At 46.1% G+C, this 18,447-nt stretch overlaps 1 protein-coding gene across 5 annotated transcripts in view; it reads left to right on the top strand.

The window, feature by feature from the left end:
- SH3GL3 (SH3 domain containing GRB2 like 3, endophilin A3) overlaps window positions 1-3,367 on the top strand; it is a 106,878-nt gene extending 103,511 nt beyond the window's left edge. For all 5 annotated transcript variants that reach the window (XM_018066199.1, XM_018066198.1, XM_018066197.1 and 2 more), the window contains one exon: window positions 2,697-3,367. In XM_018066199.1, coding sequence (XP_017921688.1) covers window positions 2,697-2,902 — 206 coding nt within the window. In that variant the 3' untranslated portion in view covers window positions 2,903-3,367. The remainder of the gene's footprint in view (window positions 1-2,696) is intronic.

Here is an 18,447-nt window from a genome sequence, read left to right as displayed (position 1 = left end):
GCATCAGTCCTTCCCATGAATACTCAGGGTTGATTTCCTTTAGGATTGACTGGTTTGATCTCCTTGCAGTCCAAGGGACATTTACTTTAAAGCTACACTATTTAAAATGGTGTGGTACAGTTACTGAAATGCATCAGTGGGGGAAAGTAGAAAATGCTAAAATAGATCCAAGCGCACGTAAGACAAAAGTAGTATTGAAATCAGTGGAGAATAATGGATTATTACTATTTAATAAATTGTGTTCAGGTAGCTGCTTAAACATTATTAAAAATATATAATATCTTTCTTTGCAAAAGTCTAAATGGATTGAAGGAAAGCATCTTCACATTAAAAATTAATTTTAAAAAATTACTGGGATAAATTTAGTTGAATATTTATATATAATTGTGGAAGGGAAACTATGAATGAAAAGCTTCATCACTTTGCTTATGTGGTTTAAAATTTCTGCATGGATGACAAAATAAAACAGAAACCCCCATCCCTGCCCCCACCCCCAGTACACACTCCAAAAACAAAATGAAAGGAAAAAAATACAGATAATAAGCTGGAAATAGTGTATATATCAAACATGACAGATACGGGGTTAATATTTATGATATAAAAGTCCATAATATATTCAGTTCAGTTCAGTTCAGTCACTCAGTCATGTCCGACTCTTTGCAACCCCATGAATCGCAGCACGCCAAGCTTCCCTGTCCATCGCTAACTCCTGGAGTTCATTCAGACTCACATCCATCGAGTCAGTGATGCCATCCAGCCATCTCATCCTCTGTTGTCCCCTTCTCCTCCTGCCCCCTATCCCTCCCAGCATCAGAGTCTTTACCAATGAGTCAACTCTTCACATGAGGTGGCCAAAGTACTGGAGTTTCAGCTGTAGCATCATTCCTTCCAAAGAAATTCCAGGGCTGATCTCCTTCAGAATGGACTGGTTGGATCTCCTTGTAGTCAGGCACCTAATACTTTTAAGACAAAGAAAATAGAAAAATACACTGGTAGTAAAATTTAAAAATCTTGGAAAAAGTTATGTCTATGAAGAGGAAATTTCCTTCTAGAAGTTTACCCTCAGGAATTAAATGTACATTATTTGTAAATACACATATATTATGATATTTTTCAAAGAGTTATCAATGAATGCTAAGAGGAAACAAATGGGAAAATGAAAAGGAAGGAATGTGGAAGGGAAGAGAGAGAGAAAGAGGAAGGAAGGAAGGAAAGGAAGACCTTTAAGTATCCTATGAGAGGATATCAGTTAAAGAAATTATGTTAGGGACTTCCCTGTGGTTCAGTGGTTAAGACTCTGAGCTCCCAATTCAGGGAGCAGGGGTTTGATCCTTGGTCAGGGAATTAATATCCCACATGCCACACCACGCAGCCAAAACAACAACAATAAAGAAATTATGTTATCCTGATCTAGCTGACAACTGTTCAGTAATTAAAAGTAACCTGGAAAATGTTCATAGTAATATAATAGGAATATTCTTTTATGAAAATAATTATGTTAAATACATACGCAAATATATTCATAAAGTTATCTGGAAGCTTCTATGCCATCACATTAATTTAACACTGGTGACCTCTTCATTGGGGCTTCCCAGGTGGCACCAGTGGTAAAGAACCCGCCTGTCAATGCAGGAGTTGTAAGAGATGTGGGTTTGATCCCTGGGTCCAGAAGATCCCCTGGAGGTGGGCGTGGCAACCCACTCCAGTACTCTTGCCTGGAGAATCCTGTGGACAGAGGAACCTGGGGGGCTACAGTCCATGGGGTCACACAGAGTCAGACAGGACTGAAATGACAGCACACACACACGCATCTCTTCATTAGCAGTCAATTTTGCATGTATTTACTCTCTCTTTTTGTCTTTCTCTTTTTACCATGTTTAGTTTTGGTTTTGAAGTGAAACAATAGTTATGTTAAAAATGTTGTCCTGAGAACTACTGGCTTGGTGCAGCGATCCCAAAGCTGAAGGCTGGCCTGTAGAGATTCTGCTCTTGTCTCCTAGTCTCACACCCTGCCATGTTCCATGACCCTGGTTACCGGCTCTAGGAATATGGCCCTGACCATCCAGGCCTTTGCTGCTTCCTTCTTCTCTGAGTTATAGGTGATACACTACCTTGTCTTTGTTGTTTTGTTGTTGTTGTTGTTTTAGCCTTGGTTTTGTACCAATTTATTTTATTTTTTGTCCACACTGTGTGGCATGCGGGGATCTTAGTTCCCTGATCAGGGATTGAACCTGCGTCCCTGGCATTGGAAGCTTGGAGTCTGAACCACTGGACCACCAGGGAAGTCCCTCATCTTTGTTCTTCAGGTGTTTCTCATGTGTTGTCCACTCTCCAGAAAGAAACTATGAGCTCCCTGAGGGCAGGGGTTAGGCCTTGTAAAATTCTGCACCTCCCCTGGGCTGCGGGCAGAGCTCAACAGCTGCTTCAAGAACAGGGGCTGGGCCTGAATTTTTCTGGCTAGGAGAACTGATGAGGAAAGCCATGGGCTCAGGATGTCAGCTAGGGGAGGAGGGAGAGCTGAGGGGGGCAGAGGCCCCAAGTGCAGGCCCCCCCCGTGGGTGCTGAGCCAGCCTTGTCCTGGAAAGGCAGGCAGGGGCCTGCTGTTTCTGGTCTCTGCAACTCTCCACCTTTGCAGCGCCCCACAGATGCTCCGTCGTGTTAACCATGTACTTTTTGTCTCCACATGATGCGCACAGGTTCTAACGTTCCCGTGGACCAGCCCTGCTGTCGTGGTCTCTATGACTTTGAGCCTGAAAACCAAGGAGAACTAGGATTTAAAGAAGGGGACATCATTACGTTAACCAATCAAATAGATGAAAACTGGTATGAAGGAGTTCTGCGTGGGGAATCTGGCTTCTTCCCCATTAACTACGTGGAAGTGATTGTGCCTTTACCTCAGTAAATGTGAAAACTCAGACTCTCTCGGACATACGTTTCATAACCGAAATGAATTCACACCAGTGTTCTCAGTGTGGTGGTTCTGTGGCATTCTTGCTCTTTGACCAACTTAATGACTTTTGTATGTGTGGTTCTCTTTATAATGTATTTTGTATCAGTTTAATTTGTATAAATGATTTTCTTGTCTTGGCTCCATGGAAATACAGTTTTCTTCTTTTGCTGATTGTCCTAAAGTCACTGGTTAAATAAAAGTATGTGCTTCTTGTTGCTAAAAATAAACAGCACCCACTACAGCTCTGTCAGGGACTGGCCCATCTTCCTCAAGCTGTGATGGAAGACAACACTTGAAGCTAAGAACTGCTAAATATTTTGTTTCCTGACGTGACTGATAGCGTCTGGTCTTTTCCCTTCATGTGTTTTAGCTGACCTGTGAATCACCCAATAAACATGACACACTGTGTTGGCAAAAGGCCTTGGTCATTCTTAATGTTGAATTGATTCCGAAGTACAGTCTTACAGCTGCGAATTCCTCCTGTGACCACCCTGACCTGGGGTGCAGGCTGGTGACTTGTTTGGCCTGTGGATGGTAGCAGGCTGGATACCAATGGAGACTTGAAAAGTCCTCAAGTCTTTCTGCCTGTACTCTGCACCTGTGCATCTCCATCAGGAGGACATACCCAAGCTAGCTGAGTGCAGGGAGACGCATGGGCCAGAACTGAACGGCACTAGCCAACCTCCAGACTGGTGCACAAAGGTAAGGAAGCAGACACTAACCCACCACAATTCTAAATATAAATAGCTGCTAGATATTCTTCTGTTGTTGTTGTTTGCTTTCTTAATTTTTAAAAAAATCTGGACCATTTTTAAAGTCCTTATTGAATTTGTTACCATTGCTCCTGTTTTGTTTTGATTCTTTGGCTGCAAGGCATGTGGGTTTTTAGCTTCCTGACCTGGAATTGAACCTGCACTCCCCTATACCACGTAAAAGCAGTGGTGATATAGCTACTGTACTTTTCAAGGTACTGTACTGTAAGATTAAAAATGTTTATTTTGTTTTTTTTAATGTAATATTTCTGTGAAAAGTATTATAAACCTATGACACTGCAGTACTATATAGCCTACTGTGTTTGTTGGGTACCTAGGCTAGCTTTGTTGGACTGATGAGCAAGCTGGACTTATGGATGCAGTCTTGGAATGGAACTCATTCGTATGTAGGGGACTTAGTGTAGAAAGTCTCTTGTTTAATAGACAGTATTGTAACTCTAAGCCCCTTTGTGCCTCCCGTGGCCAGTCTCTAATGGTGAGTGATGATGTGGGGCATCTTTCCATGTGCTCATTGGGCATATGTGTAGCTTTTGTGAGTGCCTCTTCAAATCTTTTGACCATTTTCAATTGGTTATTATTGACCCATGAGAATTCTTTCTACATTCTGTCTGTGTCTACATTTGTATTAGTATGTTATTATTAGAGTGCCTTAATGTCCTTTGGTCTCAGTCATAGAACCTCTGATAAGCTGTGTTGGACAGCTTCGTTGGGCATCATTTCAAGTGGGACACAGAATGTAGAGTAAACTTTAGTATTGGTGGCTGGAGTGGGTTGATTAACGGCCTCCAAAAAGAAATGTCTGAGTCATCATCTCCAGTACCTGAAAATGTGAGTTTGGAAATAAGGTCTCTGCAGATGGAGTCAAGTTTAAGGTCTTAAGGTGAGATCATCCTGGATTTAGTGTGGGCCCTGAATCCAACGGGGCTTCCCCAGTGGCTCAGCGAGTAAAGAATCCACCTGCAGTGCAGGAGACACAGGAGATACGGGCTCAATCCCTGGGTCGGGAAGATCTCCTGGAAGAGGAAATGGCAACCCATTATAGTATTCTTGCCTGGAAAATCCCATGGACAGAGGAGCCTGGTGGGCTGCAGTCCTTGGGGTCGCAAGTCAGACATGGCTGAGTGACCAAACATACGCACTGAACCCAGTGACTGGCATCCAGAGAGAAAGGAGAGGGGGTTTATCACAGAACCAGACACAGGGGAGCAGGCCCCAGGACCAGACACAGGGGAGCCGACCCCAGGACCAGACACGGGGGAGCAGGTCCCAGGACCAGAGACGGGGGAGCAGGCCCCAGGACCAGACACAGGGGAGCAGGTCCCAGGACCAGACACGGGGGAGCAGGCCACAGGGAGAGCAGTGAAGACAGAGAAAGACTGGAGTGGTGCTCCCGGAAGCCAAGGAAGAGGCGAGAAAGGATTCTCCTCAGAGCCTTCAGGTGCTGCACGGACTTGCTGACACACTGACTTTGGACATCTGGCCTCCAGAAGAGTGAGACAGTTAGTTTCTGTTGTTGTGAGTCACCCGGCCACAGTCATTTGTTAGGACAGCCCTAGGAAACTGATGCAGCATTGTGTCAGTCACTCAGTCGGGTCCCACTCTTTATGAGCCCATGGACTGTAGCCCACCAGGCTCCTCTGCTCATGGGATTCTCCAGGCAAGAATTCTGGAGTGTGTTGCCATGCCGTCCTGCATTGGCAGGGGGGTTCTTTACCGCTAGTGCCCCCTGGGAAGCCTATTCAACCCTTAGGTACATATTAATAACTGTCCATGTGAAGCCACAGGCATGGTAATAACTGAGCATCCATAACGGGAGGACATGAGGCTCTGTTGCTCTCAGCCATCACTACTTCTGCCTCTTGACTCTCCCAGTGCATCTAGATGCAACTCAGAAGATGATTGCTCTTCAAAGGCTCCTGTGACTCTTGAGATTCCAAGGATGGAAGGGTTGCGGCTCCTCAGAACCTTCACCAGAAGGGTCACCTTAAACTGATCATTGTGAAAACCACGGTCTGCAGTTTGCACACACTCCAGGAGGCAGCCCAGGGGCATACCACACAGGGAGATGCCCCTCCAGAGGGACCATCCCTGTGAGGTCACAGGCCAGATGTAGTAAAAGAATCAGGTGATGTTGGGACTAACCGTGGCTGTCCTGTGGTTGGGAATCCATGCTTCCATTGTAGGGGGCGTGGGTTTGATCCCTGGCCGGGGAACTAAGATCCTGCATGCTGTGTGGCACAGTCAAAAATAAATAAATAAAAAAGAAAAGACCAGGTGATGTTGACTCTCCCACAAGATAACCGTAGTTGCCCCAGCTTCCTGGCAGCGTCCTAAGATGACATTCACAGCACACAGCTCTCTTCCTCTGTCACAAGGGCCACTGTCAGAGAATGGCTACTGGTGTATCGCATCAACCCTGTGAGTCGCAGTTACGGGGGCAATTCCCTTCCTCAGCTTCCAGCATTCATAGAGAACTTGATATAGTATCCATTTAGTGGTTTCACTGGGGAATGGGTAGTTTGAATACAACATTTGAGTTCAAATCATCTTTGATCTGAAGTCTCTACCCAATCTGACAGTTCATGTCAATATCAGGGTTTTTTTAAAAAATTATTTATTTTTAATTGAAGGATAACTGCTTTACAATATTGCTTTGTTTTCTGCTATACATCAACATGAATTAGCCATAGGTATACCTAGGGACTTCCTTTTTTAAAGAAAAAATTCTCTTCCATTTTTCTTATTTATGCTTTGTAGAACACTAGTCATTTTGTTCTCAGTCTTCCTGACACCATACATGAATTTGGGGATACTTGTTTCACAGAGTTTTTTGGTTTCTTTCTTGGTTTTAAAAAACAACAATAAAAATACAATTCTTTGGCACACATTTAATGAAATAGCATTTAGCAATTTCATGGGAAAGGCTGAATAAGACCCACTCATGCTTTGATGGTAAACCAGAGCCCCAGGCTAGGATTGAATGTCAAACTTTGCCTTGGAGAATTCAGGGGTGGGTGGGTCTTTCAGATTGAAGTTCACAATGAAAGAGCAAAAGAACAGAGCTGAGGAAACATCCTTCTGGCCAGAGCCACTCAACCCTATGAGCAAGTGGTGAAGACAGAAATCAAAAGTGCCTCACAATGATGGCTCCTTGGTGGTTTTTCTTTTTTCTTTTTTTTTTTTTTGAGAAAAAGAGACGTGATATTTTCACTGTTTAGGAGAAATTATACATATAGGGACTTCCCTGGTGGCTCAGACTGTACAGTGTCTGCCTACAATGTGGGAGACCCAGGTTCGATCCCTGGGTCAGGAAGATCCTCTTGAGAAGGAAATGGCAACCCACTCCAGTACTCTAGCCTGAAAAATCCCGTGGACAGAGGAGCCTGGTGGGCTACAGTCCATGGGGTCGCAAAGAGTCGGACACAACTGAGTGACTAAACTCTCAAACTTTCACATATATACTGCATATACACTGGAGAACACACAGAAATTCCTTTTCTGATGGATGGATGTATGGATAGATGGTGGATGAGCTGGCTGTTTTCATCCACGCTATCAACTTCCATGGCTTCAAGTGTCAACCACATGCTGATGAGTCATGAAGCCAAATCTCCAGCTCAGGTTGTCCTCCTGATTCTAGACCCAGAGGGATTTCCAGCTCAGAATGTTCCAAGTTAAGTCATCATCTCTAACTCTCTCTCTTTCCACCCAATACACTCCTCTTCCTCTCACACTCCCAGTCTCCACAAATGACAGTGCCATCACCCATGGCCCATGGCAGGAATCAGGGTATCAACCTTGACTGTCTCTCTCTACTCTTTTAAGTAATTCACCAAGTCTTAAAAATTCTGTAACAACTGTCTCAAATCTATTTTCTTCTGTTTTCACTACCATTTGTACCAGCTTAGGCCATCATGAGCTCTTGCTTGAATTATTAAAAATACAGCCAGACAAAACATTCTTTGACATAAATCATACCAATATCAGTCTCCCAAGGCAACAGAAATAAAAACAAAAGTAAACAAATGGGACCTAATCAAACTTACAAGCTTTTGCACAGCCAAGAAAACCATAAACAAAAAGAAAAGACAGTCTACAGACTAGGAGAAAACATTTACAAATGATGGGACCGACAAGGACTTAATTTCCAAAATATACAAACAGCTCACACAAATCAACAACAAAATAAACAAACAATCCGATGGAAAATGATCTCTACAGAAGACACACAGATGGCCAACAGGCACATGAAAAGATGCTCAACATTGCTAATTATCAGAGAAATGCAAACCAAAACTACAGTGAGGTAACATCTCACACCAGGCAGAATGAAAGTTTGAAAGTGTTCATAGCTTAGTCGTGTCTGACTCTGAGCTCCCATGGACTATAGCCCACCAGACTCCTCTGTCCATGGGATTTCCCAGGCAGGAATACTGGGGTGGATAGCCATTTCCTTCTTCAGGGGATCTTCCTGATCCAGGGATCAAACCCTGTTCTGCATTGTAGGCAGATTCTTTTCCATCTGAGCCACCTCTACAAATAACAAATGCTAGACATGGAGAAGGCAATGGTACCCCACTCCAGTACTCTTGCCTGGAAAATCCCATGGACAGAGGAGCCTGGTAGGCTGCAGTCCATGGGGTCGTGAAGAGTCAGACACGACTGCGTGACTTCACTTTCACTTTTCACTTTCATGCATTGGAGGGGGAAATGGCAACCCACTCCAGTATTCTTGCCTGGAGAACCCCAGGGACAGAGGAACCTGGTGGGCTACCGTCCATGGGGTTGCACAAAGTCGAACACAACTCAAGCGACTTAGCAGCAGCAGCAGCAGCAGCAGCAGCAGACAGGGTGTGGGGAAAAAAAAGAAACCCTCCTACATTGTTAGTGGGAAGGTAAGCTGGTGCAACCACCATAGAAAACAGTATGGAGATTCTTAAAAAAACAAACAAACAAAAAATAGAAAGTGTAGTTCATAGCTGAAATATCACTTCTCCTAAGACACCTTTAAAAGCCCCATGACTGAATTAGTTGCCATCCTATGCAAAACTTTTCTAGCTCCTTGTGCTTATATCTCTGAAATCATTTATCACACTGTATCTCATTTGCTCCTCCAGGAAGAGCTGTATCTTATCATGCCATTGTATGCCTAGGACGTAGACATACCTGGCAAAAATTTAATATATATTGCAAAAAATATAAATATTGCATTTTGCTGCATTGAACTGAATTGTTCGTTAAGCCTAAAACTGACCAGATGTGAATGGTTGCATCTGAAGGAATTTATTTCTTCATACTCATCCATAGAAAAATTTTGCCCAAGTCTTGGTAAAGAAGGGATAAAAAATGCTTAATTGGCTATCTAAACTCTCCTGAAGTTAAGTGTGTTTTGCAAAATGTAATACATAGAAATGTTTTTATTGAACTTATATTTGAAAAAAGACTTTTCAAGTATTTCTTTGTGGTGTTTCCAACCCAAATATTGCCAAGCGGACAGAGTAAGGAACACGTAAGGAAGCAGACTAAACAGGCGGGTCTCATTTTGCAGTGTGGGGTGAGTGGTGTGCAGTGCAGCGCAGAAGAAAATTCTTTGGGGCACAACTTTTCTTGACAACTTGTAAGAAAACTGGTATCACATTTTTAAACAGTGAAGTGTACAGAGTACTTTGCACTCTGTTCTTTTTGCTCAAATGAATCAATTCTGGAATAAAAGCTTGGTCTGGAATTGTCAGAGATGATGTGCTAGGTGTGAACTTTTTTTATTGAAGGATAATTGCTTTACAGTGTTGTCATGGTCTCTGCCATACATCAATGCGAATCAGTTATATATAAATATAAATATATATATATATACACACCTTGCCTGGAAAATCTCATGGACAGAGGAGCCTGGTGGGCTGCAGTCCACGGGGTCGCAAAGAGTCAGGCACAACTGAGCGACTAACACTTTCTTACATATATATACATATGTGTGTGTGTGTGTGTGTGTGTGTGTGTGTGTGTATGCATGCTAAGTTGCTTCAGTCGTGTCTGACTCTTTGCGACCCTGTGGACTGTTGTCTGCCAGGCTCCTCTGTCCATGGAATTCTCTAGACAAGAATACTGGAGTGGGTTGCCATGCCTGCCTCTAGGGAATCTTCCCCACCTAGGGGTAGAACCCATGCCTCCTGTGTGTCCTGCATAGGCAGGTGGGTTCTTTGTTGTTGTTGTTGTTGTTTTTACCACCAGCGCCACCTGGGAGTGATTATATATATATATATCCCCTCCCTCTTGAGCCTCCCACCCTCTAAGGTGGAGCGCTACCGAGCACCAGGCTGGGTTCCCTGTGCTATATAGCAGCTTCCCGCTGCCCCACCCACTAGCTATCTATTTTACACATGTTATGTAAACTGGTACAGCCACTGTGTAGAACAGTTCGAAGATTCCTTAACAAACTAGAAATAAAAGTACCATCAGTTCAGTTCAGTTCAGTTGCTCAGTTTGTGTCTGACTCTTTGTGACCCCATGAACCGCAGTAGGCCAGGCCTCCCTGTCCATCACCAACTCCTGGAGTCTACCCAAACCCATGTGCATCGAGTTGGTGATGCCATCTAACCATCTCATCCTCTGTCATCCCCTTCTCCTCCTGCCCTCAATCCTTCCCAGCATCAGGGTCTTTTCAAATGAGTCAGCTCTTCGCATCAGGTGGCCAAAGTATTGGAGTTTCAGCTTCAACATCAGTCCTTCCAATGAATATTCCTTTAGGATGGATTGATTGGATCTCCTTGCAGTCCAAGGGACTCTCAAGAGTCTTCTGCAACACCACAGTTCAAAAGCATCAATTCTTTGGTGCTCAGCTTTCTTTATAGTCCAACTCTCACATCCATACATGACCACTGGAGAAACCATAGCCTTGACTAGACGGACCTTTGTTTCAGTCCCACTACTGGACATATACCCTGAGAGAACCATAATCGAAAAAGACGCATGTACCCCAATGTTCATTGCAGGACTGTTCATGACAGGTGTGAACTTTTCAGGAAGTTAAAGGTGACTTGTTAAAGGAATAGATGGTGCCTGCCTTTGTTTTCTTTTTCTTACAATGTAGCCCTTTGAGAAGTGACTGTTTTTCTGAAATGTAGCCTGTATTTCCATACATCCATAAACTTAATGTGATGAACAAGTGCATTTGCAGATAACCTGAGTTCACGAGCATGAACAAAGCCCTTGCAGTGACCCTCTGATCCGCTCAGGCCCTACCAGTGTGAACAAAACTGTACCAGACCTATGGTGTCTTTTACTTCTTTTGTGCCTTTTACAGGTTTTCTGTAGCACATTTAGGCTGCCAGTATCGCTTTTTCTGAGTAGGGATTCTGTCCCTTTCTAACTCAGAGCTTCTAATTTAGTCTTAAAAACTAGATGAACAAACCTGTTAGAATTATGTGCAAAGAAAGAAGCCATAGTCTTGAATGAGGCCTGAGTATTTGCTTGTATGCAATAAGCTTATGGGCTTTCCCCTGGCTCAGTGGTAAAGAATCCACCTGCAATTCAGGAGAGGAGGGTTCGATCCCTGGGTCAGGAAGATCCCCTGGAGAAGGAAATGGCAACCCACTCCAGTATTCCTGCCTGGGAAACCCCACGGACAGAGGAGCCTGGTGGGCTACAGTCCATAGGGTTGTGAAGACTGGGACATGACTGAGCACAAAACAGACACTTACACATACAATCAGAGTATGAGATGCACGTAGAACAGCCAAGTCAGCCCCCTCCTAGCCCTAGAGGCCACGTGAAGTTAGCCTTGGGTCTGGGGCCTGGAGAGTTTGCTGGCCCAGAGAAGGGTCACCAAAACCCACCTATTCCTTTGCAACACTTTGGGGGACTAAAGCTCTCCCCTGCCCAACCCCAAAGGTTTGGAGCTTTCTAGAAAGGTCTGTCCAACACCACCTCACTCTCCTGACAGAGATTCTGACTGGCTCAGACCTCCAGTGCTACAGAAGTATGAATGCCCAAGCCTCCTGCCTTGACATGATGGGTCTGGTACCTCTAAGAAGTCCTGAAATCATGGATCCGGCTCCCCAAGGGGCTCCCTGGGGATCTAGGTGCAGGACAAGAGCAGAAACCAAGAATGAGGGCGTGCCAAAGTGCACAGAGCCCCGCGCCAAGTAGGACCTTCACTCTTGTCACACCTCTTCCCAAGGTCTTTTTTTTTTTTTTTGCTTATGAGGCAGGAGACTTGAACACTTTTTATGAAGCAAATTTCTGTTCCAAAGACGGGCTCTGGACAGACAGAAAACTATCACCTCTAGCTGAGCTTGTTTTCCATGTGTGGTGGGGAACACCTGAGAAGCCAGGTGTGCAAGATGCTGTTGGGGCAGATGCTCTGTCCAAACCCTCGTCACGGGAACATACACCCACCTCCCATTTATGTGAGTGTGGCAGTCAGGGGCTTAAAGCCGGGACCTTCTCTGAAGCATCCATTTTGGCCTATGAGAGTGAGGCAGGAGAGAGATGGGCCCCAGGCTGAGCTGCTGGAGTTCCTCCCCGGTGGACAGATGCCCCAAAATAGCGGGAGTGAGAGAAGAGCTTGAGTCCTGCCCAGATAAAAGACCACATATTCCTCATTCTCAAAGTCTAGGAAAGCTTCCCGACTACACATGCGCAGAAAGGCTGCTCGAAGTTGAAAAAGGGAGGGGCCACCACGCCATCGCAGCTGATGTCAACCCACCCATAGGCCTCTTCACTAGACTCCATCTTGGCTAAGAGAGTGGGTCAACCTGGGAGGATCCTGAGATGTACCATATACAGACTCAGAACCAGGCAAAGCGAGACGACTGGCCAAAGGAAATCCAGAACTGCTCCGTAAAGTGCCTCAAACTACCATGAGGGCGTGACTCCCAGCCTCTGAGCCTGCCTATGTGCCTATCCACACGCACCCTTGTGCACAGGCTGTCTCTGCTCTCCACCCATCCCTACTTGTGCCCCTTGCTCCCTTCCAGGTCTTTCCTCTAAAAGCACTTCCCGGGCAAACTCGCACCTGGAAGATACCATGCTCACCTAATGTTTCCCCAGTGGATCTTCCGTGCCTTCTGCAGTCAGCTCTAACTTCTCTAGGATTTGTCTCCAAGGGCTCCTGTGCGCCAAGCCTCCAGCACAGTCTTGAGTGTGCTTCCCAAGCCCATCTACAAGACCCGCAACCAGAAAGAGTAACTCTGTTATCAGGAACAAACTCAGGCCAAAGCCCTGACGTGACGTCACTTCTCAGGGTAAAATCCACACATACCCCAAGAGCAGCATCACTGGTAGGAACTTCCTGGTCCTCTCTGTATGTTGTTGTTGTTTAGCCACTAAGTTGTGACCGACTCTTTGTGACCCCATGGACCATAGCCCAACAGGCTCCTCTGCTCACGGGATTTCCCAGACAGGAATACAGGAATGGGTTTCCATTTCTTTCTCTACCTCTCTATATATCTCTGAAACAAATGTTGCATTGTTGTGTGTGTCTGGTTGTGGTCAGTAGGTGATGCTGGGAGATGGATAAGGGAGACTGGGAATGCAGGAGGATGGATTTTAGGGAGGAAATGGAACTTGGTTTCTTAGACCTCTCCAAATTGAAAGGCATTGCCTTTGTCCCCAGGTGGTGGGGGTTCTCATGTGGGGAGAGTCCAGGAGCTAGGCAGTGAGGGGTCTGAATCCCCCCACCCCCACCTCCCCTCCCCCACCCACCAGAGAGAGATTGGTTCTGCAGTCCCACCCAGAAGCCTGATCAGACAGATATAGCTTTTAGGGGGTTCATTCCCTTCTGTTCTTACCATTCCCCAATCTTCCCCACCTCCATGTCTTCGGTAATGTCTTGTTTAAACACGGTGGCAGGTTTCAGGGGAGAGGGGAGTGGGTGGCGGGGGGGGGGGGGGTAGTTACAGGGACTGAAGGATGGCTCTGTGTTTATACTTGGGTAGAGTGATGGAGGAGAGCTCTCTGGGGGTGATTAGACGGTGAATCTGGGGATAGGACCTGTGAGGTTCAGCCCACCCTCCCAGACTTGGGGAGTTTGCTATCCTAATGTAACAGGAAAGAGCATGTCTGACTCTATGTTGGATCTGTTTCTTTTAAGCTTTGCTTCCTGTTGCTTTTGGTACTCTCATCACTAAAAGGATGCTGTCTGTGGCTGTAAGCACACATAATGGCCTGCCGCAGGGAACCCTGCCCCTCTGCCTGATGTTAAACTAAAGTACCTTTGTTCAGGGGTCAGGGAGACACCCTGACCCCTGAAGAAATTAATACATCTTCTCCTAGCTCCCCAGTGCTGGCCAAGCCAGGAGATATTCTGCAAGACCCATGGCCTTTTTATTTTACTTCCTCACCTCTTCCTTCTCTCTGTTCTATAAAAGAAACTGGCGTCCAGACCCCATAAGATGGTACTCTAGTCCTCCATCTTCTCAGATGCCTGGCTTTCTGAATAAAGTCACTATTCCTTGCCTCAACACCTGGTCTCTTGATTATTGGCCTGCTGTGCAGCGAGCAGACAGAGCTTGGATGGGTAACACTAACTCACAGTGCCTTAACGGCACTCACAGGACTGATTACTCAACCCACTAGGGTGAGCAGGAAGGGGAACTTCCATCAGGGAACTGGTGATGCTTCGCCTTTGCTTTGCACCAGTTCCCTGATTGTTCTCCCAACTGTTCCTTGAGGGGGCTGGCCTGATGTTCCCCGGCACTTGTGGGAGAGAAAGGCTCATCCCTGGCCTCCTCCTTGGTGTGAGCAGTCCCTGGAGGCTGACTCCAGAGTCAAGAGTGTGCCAAGGAACATGAGACAGGAAGTCCCCGCTGAGCCATTAATACCTGAGAGCCCAGCAGCTCAAAGCTTCTAACAACCCCACCCTCCTCCACTGCAGCAGCCTTCTTGGTGCCTTCCTGAGTCAGAGCGAGTGCCGGCTGCCACTGCACAAGTATAAGCTCTTTTTGAATTCTCCATTTCATTTGGAATATTCATGTGATTTTTGCAATAGGCTCTATTTTGGAATGTGAATGACGTGAGATGCGGTATTGTCTAATTGCTAAGAACATGTGGTGTCTAAACCTTTGTCTACATCAGTCTCCTAGTTTGTGAAGTAGAATAAACATGATACTTACCCCATAGGCTGGTGTGAAAGTGAAAGTCACTCAGTCTTTTACTCAGTCTTTGTGAACCCATGGACTATATAGTCCATGGAATTCTCTAGGCCAGAATACTGGAGTGGGTAGCCATTCCCTTCTTCAGGGGATCTTCCCAACCCAGGGATCAAACCCAGGTCTCCCACATTGCAGGCAGATTCTTTACCAGCTAAGCTACCAGGGAAGTCCAAGAATACTGGGGTGGGTAGCCTATCCCTTCTCCAGCAGATCTTCCTGACCCAGGAATTGAACGGGGAGCTCCTGCATTGCAGGTGGATTCTTTACCAGTTGAGCTACCAGGGGCTGGTGTAAGGACAGAGTTAATACCAGTGAAGTACCTGGAACAGAGCCTGGTATATTGTGTTTGGAATCATTATTCCTCGACCATATCTTGACAGGGGCATCCCAGGTGGCTCAGTGGTAAAGAATATGCCTACCGTGCAGGAGACATGGGTTTGATCCTTGGTTCTGGAAGATTCCCTGGAGAAGAAAATGGCAACCCACTCCAGTATTCTTGCCTGGAGAATCCCCATGGACAGAGGAGCCTGGCAGGCTACAGTCCATGGGGTCACAAAGATTCGGACCTGACTGAGCAATTGATCATGCAGGCATGTTATGCTCAGCTCAGGCTTTGAGTTTACACCTTGACAGGAGAAGCACACACAGTCAGTCCTCATTACTTGCAGATTCCGTATCTGCGAACTTGCCTACTTGCTAAAATGTATTTGCAGTCCCCCAAATCAAGATTTGCAGCACATTCATGTTCTCTGATGAGGGGTGAAATTTTGAGTTAAGTGAAAGAGGAGAGTGAAAAAGTTGGCTTAAAGCTCAACATTCAGAAAACAAAGATCATGGCATCTAGTCCCATCACTTCATGGGAAATAGATGGGGAAGCAGTAGAGACAGTGTCAGACTTTATTTTGGGGGGCTCCAAAATCACTACAGATGGTGACGGCAGACATGAAATTAAAAGACGCTTACTCCTTGGAAGAAAAGTTATGACCAACCTAGATAGTATATTCAAAAGCAGAGACATTACTTTGCCGACTAAGGTCCGTCTAGTCAAGGCTATGGTTTTTCCTGTGGTCATGTATGGATGTGAGAGTTGGACTGTGAAGAAGGCTGAGTGCCGAAGAATTGATGCGTTTGAACTGTGGTGTTGGAGAAGACTCTTGAGGGTCCCTTGGACTGCAACGAGAACCAACCAGTCCATTCTGAAAGAGGTCAACCCTGGGATTTCTTTGGAAGGAATGATGCTAAAGCTAAAGCTCCAGTACTTTGGCCACCTCATGCAAAGAGTTGACTCACTGGAAAAGACTCTGATGCTGGGAGAGATTGGAGGCAGGAGGAGAAGGGGACGACAGAGGATGAGATGGCTGGATGGCATCACTGACTCGATGGACGTGAGTCTGAGTGAACTCCAGGAGTTGGTGATGGACAGGGAGGCCTGGCGTGCTGCGATTCATGGGGTTGCAAAGAGTCAGACAGGACTGAGCGACTGAACTGAGCTGAACTGATACACGTGTTCCTAGCTCAGGTTCATCCAGGCCCCATGTTCCACCTTGTTTCAGCTCTCATACTGTAAATAAGCATTCTCTGATGGCCTATTCAGTGCCACTTTTCACATTTTATTCTTTTTTTTTTTCTTGGTGATTCTGTTTAAAATGGCCCTCAAGAGCAGTGCTGATTTGCTCTCTCATGCTCCTAAGCAGAGGAATCCTGTGATATGCCCTGTGCAGAAAAGCCTTGTGTTAGAGATACCTGTGAGATAAACTTACTTGGGCACAAGTTGTGGGTTCAGCATTAATGAATCAATAATATATGTTAAGTAAGATGTCTTTAGGCAAGGCTATGGTTTTTCCAGTGGTCATGTATGGATGTGAGAGTTGGACTGTGAAGAAAGCTGAGCGCCGAAGAATTTATGCTTTTGAACTGTAGTGTTGGAGAAGACTCTTGAGAGTCCCTTGGACTGCAAGGAGATCCAACCAGTCCATTCTAAAGGAGATCAGTCCTGGGTGTTCTTTGGAAGGAATGATGCTAAAGCTGAAACTCCAGTACTCTGGCCACCTCATGCGAAGAGCTGACTCATTGGAAAAGACTTTGATGCTGGGAGGGATTGGGGGCAGGAAGAAAAGGGGACGACAGAGGATGAGATGGCTGGATGGCATCACCGACTCGATGGACGTGAGTTTGAGTGAACTCCTTCCGGGAGTTGGTGATGGACAGGGAGGCCTGGCGTGCTGCAATTCATGGGGTCGCAAAGAGTCGGACACGACTGAGCGACTGAACTGAACTGAACTGAAGATATCTTTAGAGCTTCCCTGGTGGCTCCAGTGGTAAAGAATCCTCCTGCAGTGCAGGAGACGTGGGTTTCATCTCTGGGTGAGGAAGATCCCCTGGAGGAGGGAATGGCTACCCACTCCGGTATTCTTGCCTGGAGAATCCCATAGACAGAGGAGCCTGGCGGGCTACAGTCCGTGGGGACACAGAAGAGTCGGATATGACTTAGGGATTATACAACAAGAATAACAACAAATATGTCTTTAAGGGGAAACACACATAAATTAATGTTATGTATTGATCAGCTGACAAGAACGTAGCTCAGAGGCTCAGTCGTGTCTGACTCTTGGTGGCCCCATGGACTTTAGCCCACCAGGCTCCTCCATCCATGGAATTTTCCAGGCAAGAATACTGGAGTGGGTTGCCACTTCCTTCTCCAGGGGATCTTCCTGCCCCAGGGATAGAACCTGGGTCTCCCACATTGCAAGTGGACACGTTACCATCTAAGCCACCAGGTAGCTTTTTAGCTCAGAGGCTGGCAGGAGCTGAATCCTGTGCTTTCCCCAGGAGCAATGGTTTGGTATTCCCAAATTCACTTTAAAGTTCTTTTGACTTTTTGAGAACAAAACTCACATGGCAAATAAGGAGAATCAATTGTACATGGCTGCATTCTTTCTGGTTTAGCCCAGCCTCCCCTGCACTTAGTGACCAGTCTCTCCTCTGCCCCCTTCACACTGACTGTCTGCTGCTCACTTCCCAAAAGATTCCAGTCATTCTACCTGGAGTGGAGAGACAGAGACAGTCTTGGAGGTCCTCCTCTGGGCCAGAGGAAGTCCCACAGTAAGGAAGGGAAGATGAGGGAGGTAGACAGGCAGCACCAGCTCCCCTGGATAAAACTCTGCCACCACCTGTAAGGTACCAACCACAGAAAAGGCAGGAGACAACCTTCAGGGCTGAACAGTGGAGCCTTTAGAGAAAGGAGATGAGGGCTCCAGCCTTGACTTTGCAACTCATTGCCTACAAGTTATGTGTCCCTTGGGTCTCAGCTTCCCCATCCATGAAATGGGAAGAATGCTACTAACACCATGGGGCTCTTGTGAAGACGAGCTGCACATGAAGAGCTTGGCACATGGCTGGCACACACTAGGCACCCAAGGAAATGGGGACTGTGAAGACTTAGCCCTAGGCATAATGAGATTTTGAAAGCCATCCAGAGGCCCTTGTATTCACACCTCTGAGATTAGGTCAAGGCCTACTTCTCACCACCTCCACGAGGAAATTCACCCTACTCCGGGTCCCTGACACCGCCACC

The sequence above is a fragment of the Capra hircus genome, chromosome 21 (assembly GCF_001704415.2).
Source record: "Capra hircus breed San Clemente chromosome 21, ASM170441v1, whole genome shotgun sequence".
NCBI classification, from domain to species: Eukaryota; Metazoa; Chordata; class Mammalia; order Artiodactyla; family Bovidae; genus Capra; species Capra hircus.
The sequence above is the reverse complement of the archived record's forward strand: the minus strand, read 5'-3'. Positions and strand labels throughout refer to the sequence as shown.